At 37.8% G+C, this 12,934-nt stretch overlaps 1 protein-coding gene across 6 annotated transcripts in view; it reads right to left on the bottom strand.

The window, feature by feature from the left end:
- The window catches only part of UBE3D (ubiquitin protein ligase E3D), a 163,607-nt gene that overhangs the window by 109,468 nt on the left and 41,205 nt on the right, over nucleotides 1-12,934 (bottom strand). For 5 of the 6 annotated variants that reach the window (XR_004239438.1, XM_032104913.1, XM_032104916.1 and 2 more), the window contains exon 9: nucleotides 6,687-6,825. Coding sequence is in view for 4 of the 6 variants with exons in the window: in XM_032104913.1 (XP_031960804.1) it covers nucleotides 6,687-6,825 (139 nt within the window). In the remaining 2 variants the exon portion in view is untranslated. Of the gene's footprint in view, nucleotides 1-6,686; nucleotides 6,826-9,834; nucleotides 10,029-12,934 lie in introns of those variants that run through there. The other variant, XR_004239439.1, reaches the window with a different exon arrangement.

The raw sequence follows: 12,934 nt of genomic DNA on the forward strand, positions 1-12,934 counted from the left end.
GCCTTGGAAAAAAAGAACCATTTACCCTTTCCAAGAAACTGATGACAAATTTTCAATCAGTTTAGGGCCACTGCTGTCAAGGTTCTGATTCTCCATCACTGAGCAATGAAATAATCACAAAATTTTGTGCTTTCACAAGGAAGCTCAGCTTGCAGTTTTCCCATTCATAGCTTCAGTTCAGGTTTGCACATGATTGATTTCGTTCTGTTTCCGGCCAATATAAACAGGCAGCTCCTTCCATTAGAGGAAATGTAGCCATGCCACATATTAGGTAAGTGAAGTAATACCTTCCCATCAGCATGTCCAAAGCAGCCACAGATACCACAAAACCATAGGCTAGAAATGTGAGCCTGTGCTGCAGATACGGATGAGTCATATAGGGACACAAGAGGACATATAGGACATTGTTCAATAAGCTCCTGCATATACAGAGCTGAACAGTGCTCAATCAGGTGACGTTATGCTTTAAAAAAGTTTATGCAGAATCAGTATGAAACATTTTTGGTACAGGTTCAACAAGGACTTAAAAATACTAATTTTAGTTCAATTAAAAAATTGTTCCCTCTGAGATTGAGGCCCTAAAAGGTAGCACCAAAAGAAATGGATAGTCTCAGTGTCCAAGGCATATACCTGAATGCTCCAGAGATACTTTTAAAAGATAGCTTACAGTGAACACCAAGTAAGATAACCTGAGTGACATATTATAAATCAACTTAATATGGAACAATTAAGCAGCAGACAAAATAATAATTTCTTAATTGAACATAGAAATCTCTCTAATTCTGCAACGAAGTATTCAGATTTGTCATTGAAACACTAACTCTCTTAATATCACTTGCTCTTGGCAGCATTTGTTCAGTATAATTTTATAATTTTTTCTCAATTATTCTGCAGTGTTTCAGTAGATTTATTATAGCTCTTATTAAATGCAGACAAACATAAAAAAAACCCCAAATATATACACTATAAGTGCTTTTATTTAAAAGCCAGTTAAATATTTGTATGCATATTTTACAAAACTACATCTGCTTTCATATATAAGGTTTGGGTACTTCTTTCCTATTTAAAACAAGTTGTTTGAAATGAAACTTAAAAACTTACACATAATGATCACAAATAAAACGGAAAAGAAATCCATTCTGTGTTATCCTGGCATCCTATCTGAGTTAGTCAAAACTACAAAAAGCACATAGCAGGAACTTTTATACTAACCTGCAATAACATCTTTATTTTGGGTAAAATCAGAGCAGCCAAAATAGGCTGGCACTAACTACTCAGGTTTTGCTCACTGTAGTACACATTATGTAGAACCGGTCAGCTAAGGAAAGCAAAAATGACTGTATTTAAACAGAGATTGCAATGTATTTGCAGTGGTTGCTTCATAATACTGTCAATGTTAATGCAGAAGTTTCAGAGCAGTTGCAAGCTTGAGAGAAATATTTTTTTTAAATTCATACTGTATCTTGGAACTCATCTTTTGTCTGTGAAATACTACAGAATACACATATTCAGACCTATAATTCATTTTGTGGGAGATCCTCACTAGGCAAATAATAGCATGTGATTTAAAAAAATGCTTAAAGGGATAATAAGACATTTTACTGCATAAACTCACTTACTTAATTTTCCTTTCTGGGATAGTTTAATAAAAGACACAATATTTTGAAAGCCTTTCCTTCACTCTTTATATTTTCTTTTCTTGTACCTTTGTCCTGTCTTTGCTGCTGTTTGACAGTGCTCCAAAGGACTGGAATCCAGCATAAAAGAATATGTGCATCTTCTCTAGCTCCAAATGCCCAGAACAAATGGAACAGCCAAGCTGAACAAACTTTTCTTAATTTCACTCAGCTGTCTGCTTCAAAAAGGACTGTCAGAAGACACAGGTGCACCTGCTATCTTCAGCTAACTTCTTGCAATAAATGATTTTGAAATTGTTTTTCATACATATAGAGACACATAAAAATAAAAGTATCAATATTAAAAACCACCAAATATCAAGGAACACTTTAATTTTGACAATGCATGGACCTGAGAGACAGCAGTAATTTTATATTTTGTTTTCCGTGACCCTTTTAATACTCATATACTAGAGCCACTAAACTATAATGAATATTGTATTTATTCATTCTTATTTTCTGAGCAACTCCTATTTCTAAATATGTTGCCTTTAAAAAGTTTCCTGTGCTGTATTAAGAGACTAAATGACAGAGAACTTGACAGGCTGCTCCATGAGAAACCTTGGGTTTTCCTCCTTTTTTGAAAGCAAAATAACTGCAAATGAGTTTTTCCTTCAGAGACACCACTAGGGATTCTTACTGCAATGGTAGAATGAACATTTTTTTGTTTTTTATTAAATAGTGGCTTCACTTCACTTAACCAAAGCTACCAGGGGCACTGGGTGCAGCTCCAAAAACTATCACGAGCTATTTGAAACAAAATTTTGAAACAGCTCAGCAGTTCTTAATCACAATCTTCCTTCAATTTCATGCAACTGTAAAAGTAAAAATAAAACCATGATCTGTTTAAATGCTGAAAACTCTTGTTTATAGTCTGTGGCCTTATGAATAGTGCCTTGATAGGGGAAGTAAAATGCCTGGTTTCCCACAAAAACATCAGTGAGAGAAAATGTGCCCAACAGCCCCATATATCATCATAAGAATTCAATATCCAGGACATTTTCTGTTCACTGTGCTTGAATTCAGAGAAAGACGAGATAAGGTTAGAAAAACACAGCAGAGATTGCTTGTCACTTTAAAGCATCTCCCTGTGTTAACTGTTTTGTGCCTTAGGCTCTGAAATACCAACACGTTCTCCTAGACTGGGCTGAGAAGTAGCAGCTGAGCAGTTCCGTGATAAAGTACATGATAACTCAAGTGGGTGCTAGCTACAAGTGTTTGCAAGCATTAAGAATAATACACAAAGTAAAGCCCAACCATTCCTAAAGCAAAGGGCTGACAGCTCAGGTGGGTGGACAGCCATGTAGATTGAGTGTGTAATAAGGTAACACAGCTTTCCGTGCAGTGTAATGGAGCTGAAGAGAAAGTGGCAAAACAATGCTCAGAGCAAAAGCAAACTAAAAATTAATCTCTTCTAGTAGCAAACTCCTCTCTCCCTTCCTACTGCTTTTCTCACTGCTCCAGGGTAAGTATCAAGTGTCTCAGTCAATCCTATTACCTTAATCTGAGACATCCTTAGTATGGGTGAGGGATTACAAGCCTGGGAAGATGCAAGTCAGGGCTGAAAAACCATGTTCTCCAGTAAAGCTGGGAGCTGCCATCAACCAGCAAGATACAGTCTATCCACTTTGGTCCTTCAGAGTTTAGAGGCTCGAGCTTGCTAAGAGTTAACTCTCTGTAGTCCACCAAAAAATTGTCACTGCAATTGTACAGGTAAAATGAGAGATGACCCAAAGACAACCTAGTACCTAGGATCAACAGCCTGGGAAACTTATAAGCTGGCTTTAGTGAGCACCTTAAACTCAGCAGAGAGCTATGTAGCACAGTCTGCTGCTGCTCTTTTCTTCCAGGCTCCTCTAGCAACATAAATCACACTGAAAGATCTTTACAGGGTCAAAACAGAATTGAAAAGTGATTTCAAATATTATGTTACTAAGCAGTAGCACACCAATGGAAAATAAAATGTAATTTATTTCTCAGCACTGATACAGAGTCTGCTAAGCTAGTCCCAGAGAGTACTTCAAGAGCACAAGGCAGAACAGAGTTTATTACAGATTATTAGCAACTAAGCAGATTTCCTTTGTGTGCCTTTTAGAGCCTAAGCATCATCCAGTGCAGATGCATACCAACTAAAATTTTGGCTTGTCAACACTGCAGTACTGTAATATAATTGGGAGAGAGGGTAAATACATTCTCAAAAAACACGGGTGCTGGTGACATCTTTTTGGTTACCTAATTAAAAACAATTGGATTTTTAAAAGCCATCCTGACAGGGTATCAGGAGTTAAACTGTGACTTTTAGATCATTACATTAGAGCTGTCTGTTAGACACATTTCTAAATACTGTATGAAAACATAAAGAAAAGCAGTGGAAAGCAGTGGTCCATTTAGCTCCTCACCAGGTGTCCAACAGTGGAAACACATATATATGAAAGGAGAAAGCTCTGGCAATTTCTGGGGTCATTTTTTCCTTCTAATTCCTCCAGCATTCAGTTGCAAGAGCCTGGCCCCTGTTGAACAAGACTGCCACTGTTCCACTATGTAGATAACAGGGAACTCTGCAATTATTTTCAGTTCAAATGCAAGTTTAATTGTAATATAGAATTAAAATGTTTTAAATTTTACCAGACAACTTCCAGATTAAGGTCTACCACAAAATAAAGCATAACTAGTTTTGTCATTTTGCCATTACTCCATTAAGATATGTGAAATACCAGTTTTCAATTAGTGCCCTTTCATTATTCCCTTTTTGGCTCACAATCTTCACTATTTTGGATGCAGCGTGATCTTATGCTCAGGCAACAGCACAATTTATTATCGCTATTCAAGTTCTCTTCAGATCTTGCCAACTTTTTCCAAGAAAAATACAGAAAAACTAGGATCTGTAATTCTAGTATTGCTGAACATGAAGAAGCAAGCCAGAAAAAAAAAAATTAAGCCTGGCAGACCATTATAAAGCATCAGTGAAAAGCTTGGGCAAATTTTATTTCTGCTTCATGGATTCACTAACTGAGATCCAAACAAGGTTTATAAGGATAAAAATAAATAAAACAATATTTTACCAGACAGTGCTTGCCCTCTAGGACAAACACTTGGTGATACTGACTGTCTGCCAAGGAGAGTGAGAGTCGGAGTCACAGAATTTTATCAAAAAAGCCATTTTCCTTTCCTCTCACTTGGCAAAATAGAACATTATCTTAGCAGAGCAGGTTTCTGAACCTGGGTTTTTCAAAAACTGCAGAGTGCGTTGCTATGAAAGACAGGACATTGTCACATCACCAACCTTGGCACACAGGCAGGCAAACCACGATCTGTGCAGGCCAGTGTTCAGTGAATGAGCTTTGCAAAGTACTGTTTGCTTTCACCTGTTCCACAGAAATCTGGGGTTGAAAGGCCATGGTCAGAGGGTCTCCAGGGAATGCATGGGGACCTCCCACCCCACAGCTGGTATAGCCCTATGGTTCCAGGACCTGCACCATGTGCCTGTAGGGCAATGGTTTCTTTACAGAGCTAAAATTACCCAGGCGCAATCGAGCACAATCGTGCAGAATCTGACAAGGAAAAAAAGAAAAGTCTGATGTTTTGTGTACTCCGAGGTAAAAACACCAGCTGACAGACATCTATCACTTCCTACCTCTACCTCATACACAAATCAAAGGGAATCCCAAATACACAGTGTGGGACTGAGTATGCACAGGAACAATACAGGACATACAGCCTCGGCATACAGGAAGAGACTCCTATTTAACCTGTCGTGGGGAAAGCAGAGAAGACTATACCACAGATTACTGGTAATGTAATGGACAAAGAATAAATTGTCTTGGATTAGACAACCAAAATGTTCACTTCTTAATAGGAAACATGGACTATTCAACTGCATGGATAACTAGCACTGCCCAGTCCTTGAGATTGTTGCAATCTGTTGGCATCCAGGAGATTTTTCAATTTTATGGCCTCTGAATGTACAACCCAGTTACAATTCTGACCTTGGGTATTAAAATAACATATTGAACTGATCAGTGGCTGCTGCTGTACCCATATACACCATATACAGATTCCCTGTTTCCAAGCACATAAAATGAAAAGCGAGTCAACAATGCCTCTTTTATAAGACTACACAATGCAGGTACATACCTATTTCCTAACATCTAGAGGAGTTTTCAGCAGTTGTACATCAGTATAACGCTATTAAAATCAATTACTTGATTTTGTTTTACAACCATGGGTTTTTGGCTCCAAAAATTTACAAAAAGATTATTTTTCAGTAAACATAACTCAAGAACACTAATTAGATGTGCCTTAACTACAAACAGGAAATAAGGACAAATAGAAGCTACCTGATTTCATGTTAGAAACTGTTAAGGACACTCAGTCCCACTAAGATGATGATTCTTTTATAGCTGCCAGAACAAACACAGATTCAGTCCAATTCCTGCTCAACAGCTGGTTACTTTAGTTTTGCATCAATACACAGCTGATAGACTATGTAACTACAGGGGAAGACAGAAACTTCATAAAAAGGCTGAGTAGCTATGTCATATCATCATGAATTCAGTTGTCTCTATTGCATTTGTAAAAATCATACTCTCCAGACACATTACAAAAGAAATACAAATCACAGTTTAACAATGCAACAATGTTTTCTTTGGAAAATTTCTATGATTGCTGAGAACTTCCAAAGTATTACACAGAAGAACGCTTTCCCCACTGGAAATCTTTATTTTTTTGCTGAGGCTTTTCTTTTTTTTTTTTTTTAAACCCACAACATTTTTTAATAATGATTCTAGCTACCCAGCCTAAGTTTGATGAAATTTCTTTAAATTTCATCACTTTAAATAGTAATGCACTGTTTAAAAATACAATGGCGTTTTCCGCCTTGGTCTACATTTCAATACAATGGAGAGTCATGCAACTCCAGAAGACAAACCCTCTGAAAGGGTTTATGGGCCCCAGGGACCTCTCTTTTTCCAAAAGTAACACCTTTATACTGAAACAGAAGCTGTTCCTTACCTGAAAAGAGTTCATGCAGCGAAGTGAAGGTGGCAGAGATGCGGTACTCAAACCCAGTATCAGCAATAATTCCAAACACGTTTCTGATGGAAACTTTAAAGGATGAACTCCCATATCATTTTCCCATGCATCAGCAAGGCTATAGAGTTGAAAAAAAAAAGGATCTTTTTCATTTTCTTAAAATATATCCAAACCGTAAGCTTCAATTAAGTATTAAAATGTGTCATATCACTGTGATAAAAAATTCCCTTCATGTTTTCCCTGTAAAAGTCCCAGATCAGTGCCTTTTACCACAAAAACACAGCGTATTTAGATAAAGTGCCTTAACCATACCACCAATATCTTTCAAAAAGATACATAACGTGAAAAGTTAGCATATTTTAGGAAAAATCACTCATGTTTCTAATTCAAAGTTTCATTACTTCTGAACAAAATTTCATCTGTCACTGGTGATTTCCCATTATATAATGACTTTACACACAGAGTATTCTATGCAGAAGATAATGCCTCCACTTTTTATTTTGTTTCTACAAAGAAAGATTCCATTCAATTCTGAAAAGACAGGAGGTCAGGCATGATTTTCAAAACTGATGTTCATGATGCTCACTGGGAACTTACTAACAGTCTGTACCAAGCAAAACTCAATCCCAGTTCATTTTATACAGCTTTTTTCTTTAGATGTATTAAAACAGTTAAGATTTCTAGAGTTACTCATAAAAACAACATTTCAGAAGCATATTCCTATAAACTGTTCCCACTATCACATGCTGAAGAACAAGATTAGTTCAACAAGATTTACTCAAGACACAAGATCATTCTGCTTCCTATAGTTCAGGCTTATTTCTTCCATAATGTACAAACAGACAGACTGATCAGTGATCCAGCTACTTCAATAACTTTGTCTGGGTAGGTAGTACCAGATACCCCTGGGTAAGATGAATGCCAATTATTCTCAGCAGACCTGAGTGCATCACTTTGGAAGACAATGCTTCCTACCCTTCTCCTTCAGAAGAAGGAGACTTAAGAATTTCAATAAAAAATCTTAGCATCAGCTTTCACTTTTGAATTCCTCCAGCTCTTCTGACTGAACTGCTGCTTATTTTAAGATACTTTCTAGAAACAGCTACATTTTTTTAAACACTTGGGAGAGGAGTCATGACCCCAGAATTCAGCATGGTGAAAACTGAGCAAATACTCTCTTCACAATATCTGTGTCACCCTGAACAGTTCTCATTCTTTCGGGTCTCCCAAACCAAATTACTGTCTGTAACGTCTTGCTTCTTACACATAGACTTGCATATATACTTTTTGTACATAGCACCTTCTTAGTTCTTCTAGAAGATGTCTCACTTAGCATAATTTACACATCTTTCTTCAAAGAGTGGGTGTACTTTCACCTTCTTACCTCCATTTCTCTGAAATTGGGCACTTGAATTTCAACTCTTTGCTTTTGTCTTTCCTAATATTTACATTTTTCCTCCTTCCTAATTTATCTATGGGTATATAAGAATCCAACTCTGTTTTGATACATAGAAGCAAGATCTATAATGCACAGAACGTCAGAGCGGCTTTCACCTCCCTAAAAAAAAAGAGCGCTTTCTCTCATTCTTTTCTTTTTCCCCACATTAAAAGACAATCATATCACATCTAGATTACCAAATACACCATGTCTTTTCTCAGACCTCACCAAAGTGAGTCATCTTGACAAAGGAAGCATTACATGGTAAAGAAAGGCAGCCTCTGGCTCTTCTAATGGCAGTGCATCACTTAAGATTTCCAACATGTCTGAGACTATACCAAAGGGCAGAGGACAAAACCTCCCACACATTAACTGCCTTTGTAATATGTAGTATCCCACTGGACACTTATACTGTGCCACATGGATCTGGAAAAGTTGTTAAATCTATTACAAAAACCCCCAACTGACCACTAGAACAGGAAGGTGAGATGTTTAGAAGAGACTGTGAAGTATTTTCATTATTGGAAGGTACAAGCCTCCAGTTAAGTCACAAATACTATGTCTACATTGAATGGAAACAAAATTCTTTTATAAGTGGCCAAGCCCAGAAAAGGCAGCCCTGACTGGTTCAGAGTTCCAGGCTGGATGGGGCTCTGAGCAGCCTGGTCTAGTGGAAGGTATCCCCCCTCCCCACAGCAGGGCTGGAACTAGATGATCTTCACGGTCCCTTCCAACCCAAACCATTGTATGAGTCTATGATTCTATAAATGTTCCAGAAGGAACACTTAAAGCCACTTGATGAGCACTAAGTAACCAGTAACCAAGGAGTCTTGTTAACTGTAATCCAGAATGGAGTTTTACATTTCCTTATCACTTGGTAACTTCATTTCCCCACACAATTAGAAACTTACCTTAATATGCTCCCTACTCATTCTTTTTTCTACATTTTCTACAATCTGGTGATGCAGACAAATGTAGGTGAAGCTAGGAAAACAGGGGCTCTCTTTTTCAGAGAGTCTCAGCAAGTCTAAACAAAGCACTGTGCAGGCACCTTCAAACACAGCTAGAGAGTTTGGAGACTGGAGGTGGTATGCTAAGGTTCTGGATCCAAGGAAGGTGTTTCCACAGGTCAACACCCTCTCTGCAGAAAATCTTTTCAGAACCCCAAGCAATATTCAAAACATCACAACTTACATCATTACCCTGATTCTATTCTTGTGTTTTGATATAAGGGTTTTTTGGAGATGCGTCCTCATTTTAAAGCCCAACTAGTACAGCCCTGGCACTGAACTAGGGATTTTCCTTTTGTGGCTGTTGGTTTATTTGAGGGAAAGAATGCTTGCATAAAGACATTTAGCCTAATCACATTGCAAATCTTGTTTACTAATTGCTCAGTTATTAGTATTTCCTGAAATTATTCCAGTGTATTGCCTTATTACAAACAAAACCTGTGTATCCCAGCTCCAGGAACACGTGCTAGGAATTAGTTTTTGTGACTTGCCCTTTCACAGCATTTAACACAAATGGTTGTGGGAAGTCACTGCTTTATTAGATCATTTCTCTTTGTTCTTCTTTATCCCTATTGCTTTTAGAAACATTTTTCCATAATCTTTATTGTGGAGGAAAGAGAAAAGCATCTATGCTTAAAACAAAAGCAAAACAAACCACAAAGAATCCACTGCTTTTCACCTTAGTTTCGCAGTCTTTCTGTATAAGGGGAGTTGTCTCACTTCCAGTACAGGAGAGGAGACTGCTTTCTGTTTACTGGAAGAGGTAGATTAGCTGATAATGTTCCTCAGGAGCGTGACCATCCACAGAGGACAACTCAGCCCACCAGTTCCCAGCACAATTCCCAGAGATCACAGCACAGCTTGGTATGCTGGCTGAAAGGAATAAGGGGAAGATAAGACATTAGCTTGAGGAAAATGAGATCAACAAGAGCAATAATGCTGTTCTTCCTTCAGCAAATATTCAACTTTTCTACACTGCAAAGAAGCCTTAAGATTCTGGACTTCACAGTCTGACACAAAAAAATATGACCCTCAGTATCAAATAAAATTCATAAATTCTGCATAGATTCTCTAACTCATTGTGGGGGACAAGACTGCATCTACTTTGGACCAATTTTGTGACACGTAAAATCTCACCACTACCTACTGACCTTGCCAGTGTTTGAGGGAGACATGAGTCAGTTTTAGAAACCAGGCTTTAAAAGAGTGAAAGGTAGAAAAATACTCAGGAAAATGGTTCAAGCTCAGAGCATGCTCCAAGTCAAGAAAAGGACATGCCAGAGTGATTTTTTTCACAGGATGTTAAATCCACCTCTGTGAATCACCATCATCATCCAGTTTTGTCTGTCAGTGATCTCACTAACAGGAAAACACAAATAATTCTAAGCATTTTGTCTGTCACTCCATTCTTTCCATTTTCTCTCTCTTTTCTTCATCCCACTCCTCCCCAGAACTTGTATTAATCCGCTTAGCTTATTTCAACCAAATTTTCTTAAGCAAGATCTCAAATAAATTAGGTTTGGGCAAGTTTTATGTTTTCCTGAAAATCACTGTCTGAGTACAGAGAAAAAATGCACATTAGTAACTCCACAGGGAAAAGCTGCTGATGGAACACAGCAACATATATACCAGCTAATCAAGTGGTGTTTACCTGGGAGAACATGAGCATAAACTCCATCATATGACATTTCTATCTAGCAAAAACAACTACTATAAGCAAAGTAAACACGTTAGTCAGAGCCCACAATAGTCCCTAATGAGTGAGACAAACTGAGAGACTTGGTGCTTTTACACAAGTGCACTCTATGTTGTGGAGTTCAGGACAACTGGAAAAAAAAAATCTTAAATTTTGAGGCAGGAAGAAGGACTGGTGATAATGGAATTGATCCCCAGTAAGAACAAGTCAGAGGTTTCCCCACTGTTAATCAAACTTCAGATGCAGCCTCTGCAAATGAAAGTGAAACCTCAAACTCAGAACTCCTTCAATCTAAGAGGTATCTATTAGTCTCACCCATGAAAACACAATGAACAGACGTAAAATTAAAAGATATAATTAGAACCTTCAAAGAACTTTCATTTTGAGAGGGACAGAACCACATATGGTGAATGCTAATAAAACTCTAATATATTTCTGGCACACATTTCAGAACTGAACTGAAGTAGTACAGAGAGTGAAGAAGTAAAACTCAAGGGGGTGATACTTGGCTACTGTGCTAGATGCTGATGCGGAACAACCATGTGCTATGAGCTAAACTGTCAGCACAGAGCATTCAAAACAAGTAAGAAATAAAGATGACAAGCTGAGATTATCTTCCCCCTTGTCCTTTTCAATGCTTTCCCTAAGGAACTGGTCATTTGAAGGAGAAATTTAGAACATGATATGACTGTCACATTCCCATAACCAGTAAAAGAAATACAGCTAGGAAAGTAAAGTTCCCATAGTCATATGTATAAAATGTTTTAAAAAATGAAGTCGTATTTTCAAAGCTGTTTAGTTGATGATAATGGGAAAGCTGGGAAAATTTTGATTTCTTTAAAAAATAAAAAGAAATCACCGAATGCTCTATGAAATTCAACCAATTTATTCTGAAAGCAGAGAGGAGCAAAACTTGAAAAGAACTACTCAGATAAGATTATAGATAAGACAGTTACTTCTCTAGCAGAAATAATTGATCACAATGTTTTTAGATAATGTTTTACATTTGAATCACCATGGATCAGAGAATGGTATTTCTCCACTGTTTACTATGACATTGATCCCAATGAATTGTCTGTGTAAGTTAGAGTAACATTTCAAAACCGTGTCCTTAAAAGCAAGGTTTAAGACACCAAAATAATGAAATACATTTATTTCATAATTTCTTGATATACGAACTAGTAAACTAACACAGTCATCCATCAGGTTATGAAACCCACTCACAACATCCTAAATCTTCACAGAAAAACACAACACACACGGCACATCAGTGAAGCAAAAGAAAACTTTGTATTTCAAACCTGAGAGAAACTGACAAAGTTTCTCACAAGATTTTGAAAAACTGGACCAGACTTCTGACTAGATTGCATTTATTTCAAAAGAAGCCTCTTCCATCAGTGCTAAAGACATTAATTAGTAATCACCCTTCATCATGCATGAGATTCACTTTTAAATGCAACTGAGCTGTCTCAGCAACAGAAAAAGTAAGTCTGCATTTGAAGAGGAACAGATAAGCCCTTTTTTCCTTTCCAGCACATCCCCATCATCACCTCTAATTTAGCAGGCTACTTCTACAAATACGTTAACCAAGGGTAGTCTACACAGGTCAAAACTGGAAAATTAAAAAGCTCTTACTCAGTGCTCTGCTCAGTGTTGCTGAGGCAATGTATTAACTAGATGTCTTGAGGTGACTGTATGACACTGTATTCCCTATCGTCTGCCCTATGCCAGACATGAATCCCGTGCCTTTCTGTGTCTTTAAACTGGGTCCGAGAGAAAAGGCGAAAAAAAACCCCAAGCGGTTTTGTGTTCAAGGACACAGATACACACTCCCCTGCGTTCCTGGCTGCTACAGAGCGGAGGAAAGCACCTTCCTGCTTTTCCCAGCTCTCAGCTCCTTCCTCAGGAGAGAGATGGAGAGTTCAACTCCTTTGTTTTTCAGCTAGTCTGTGAGCTGAGGCAAGAAAGTTTTTTTTTCCCTCGGCACTTTGGCTTCTTCTTTTTCTTCTCTTCTGGACTGTTCAGCAACACCAGAACATCATTGGGAGGCCTTACACCATTGGCCCAGAGGGGGCCCACACCG

Source organism: Corvus moneduloides, chromosome 3 (assembly GCF_009650955.1).
Source record: "Corvus moneduloides isolate bCorMon1 chromosome 3, bCorMon1.pri, whole genome shotgun sequence".
Taxonomy (NCBI): domain Eukaryota; kingdom Metazoa; phylum Chordata; class Aves; order Passeriformes; family Corvidae; genus Corvus; species Corvus moneduloides.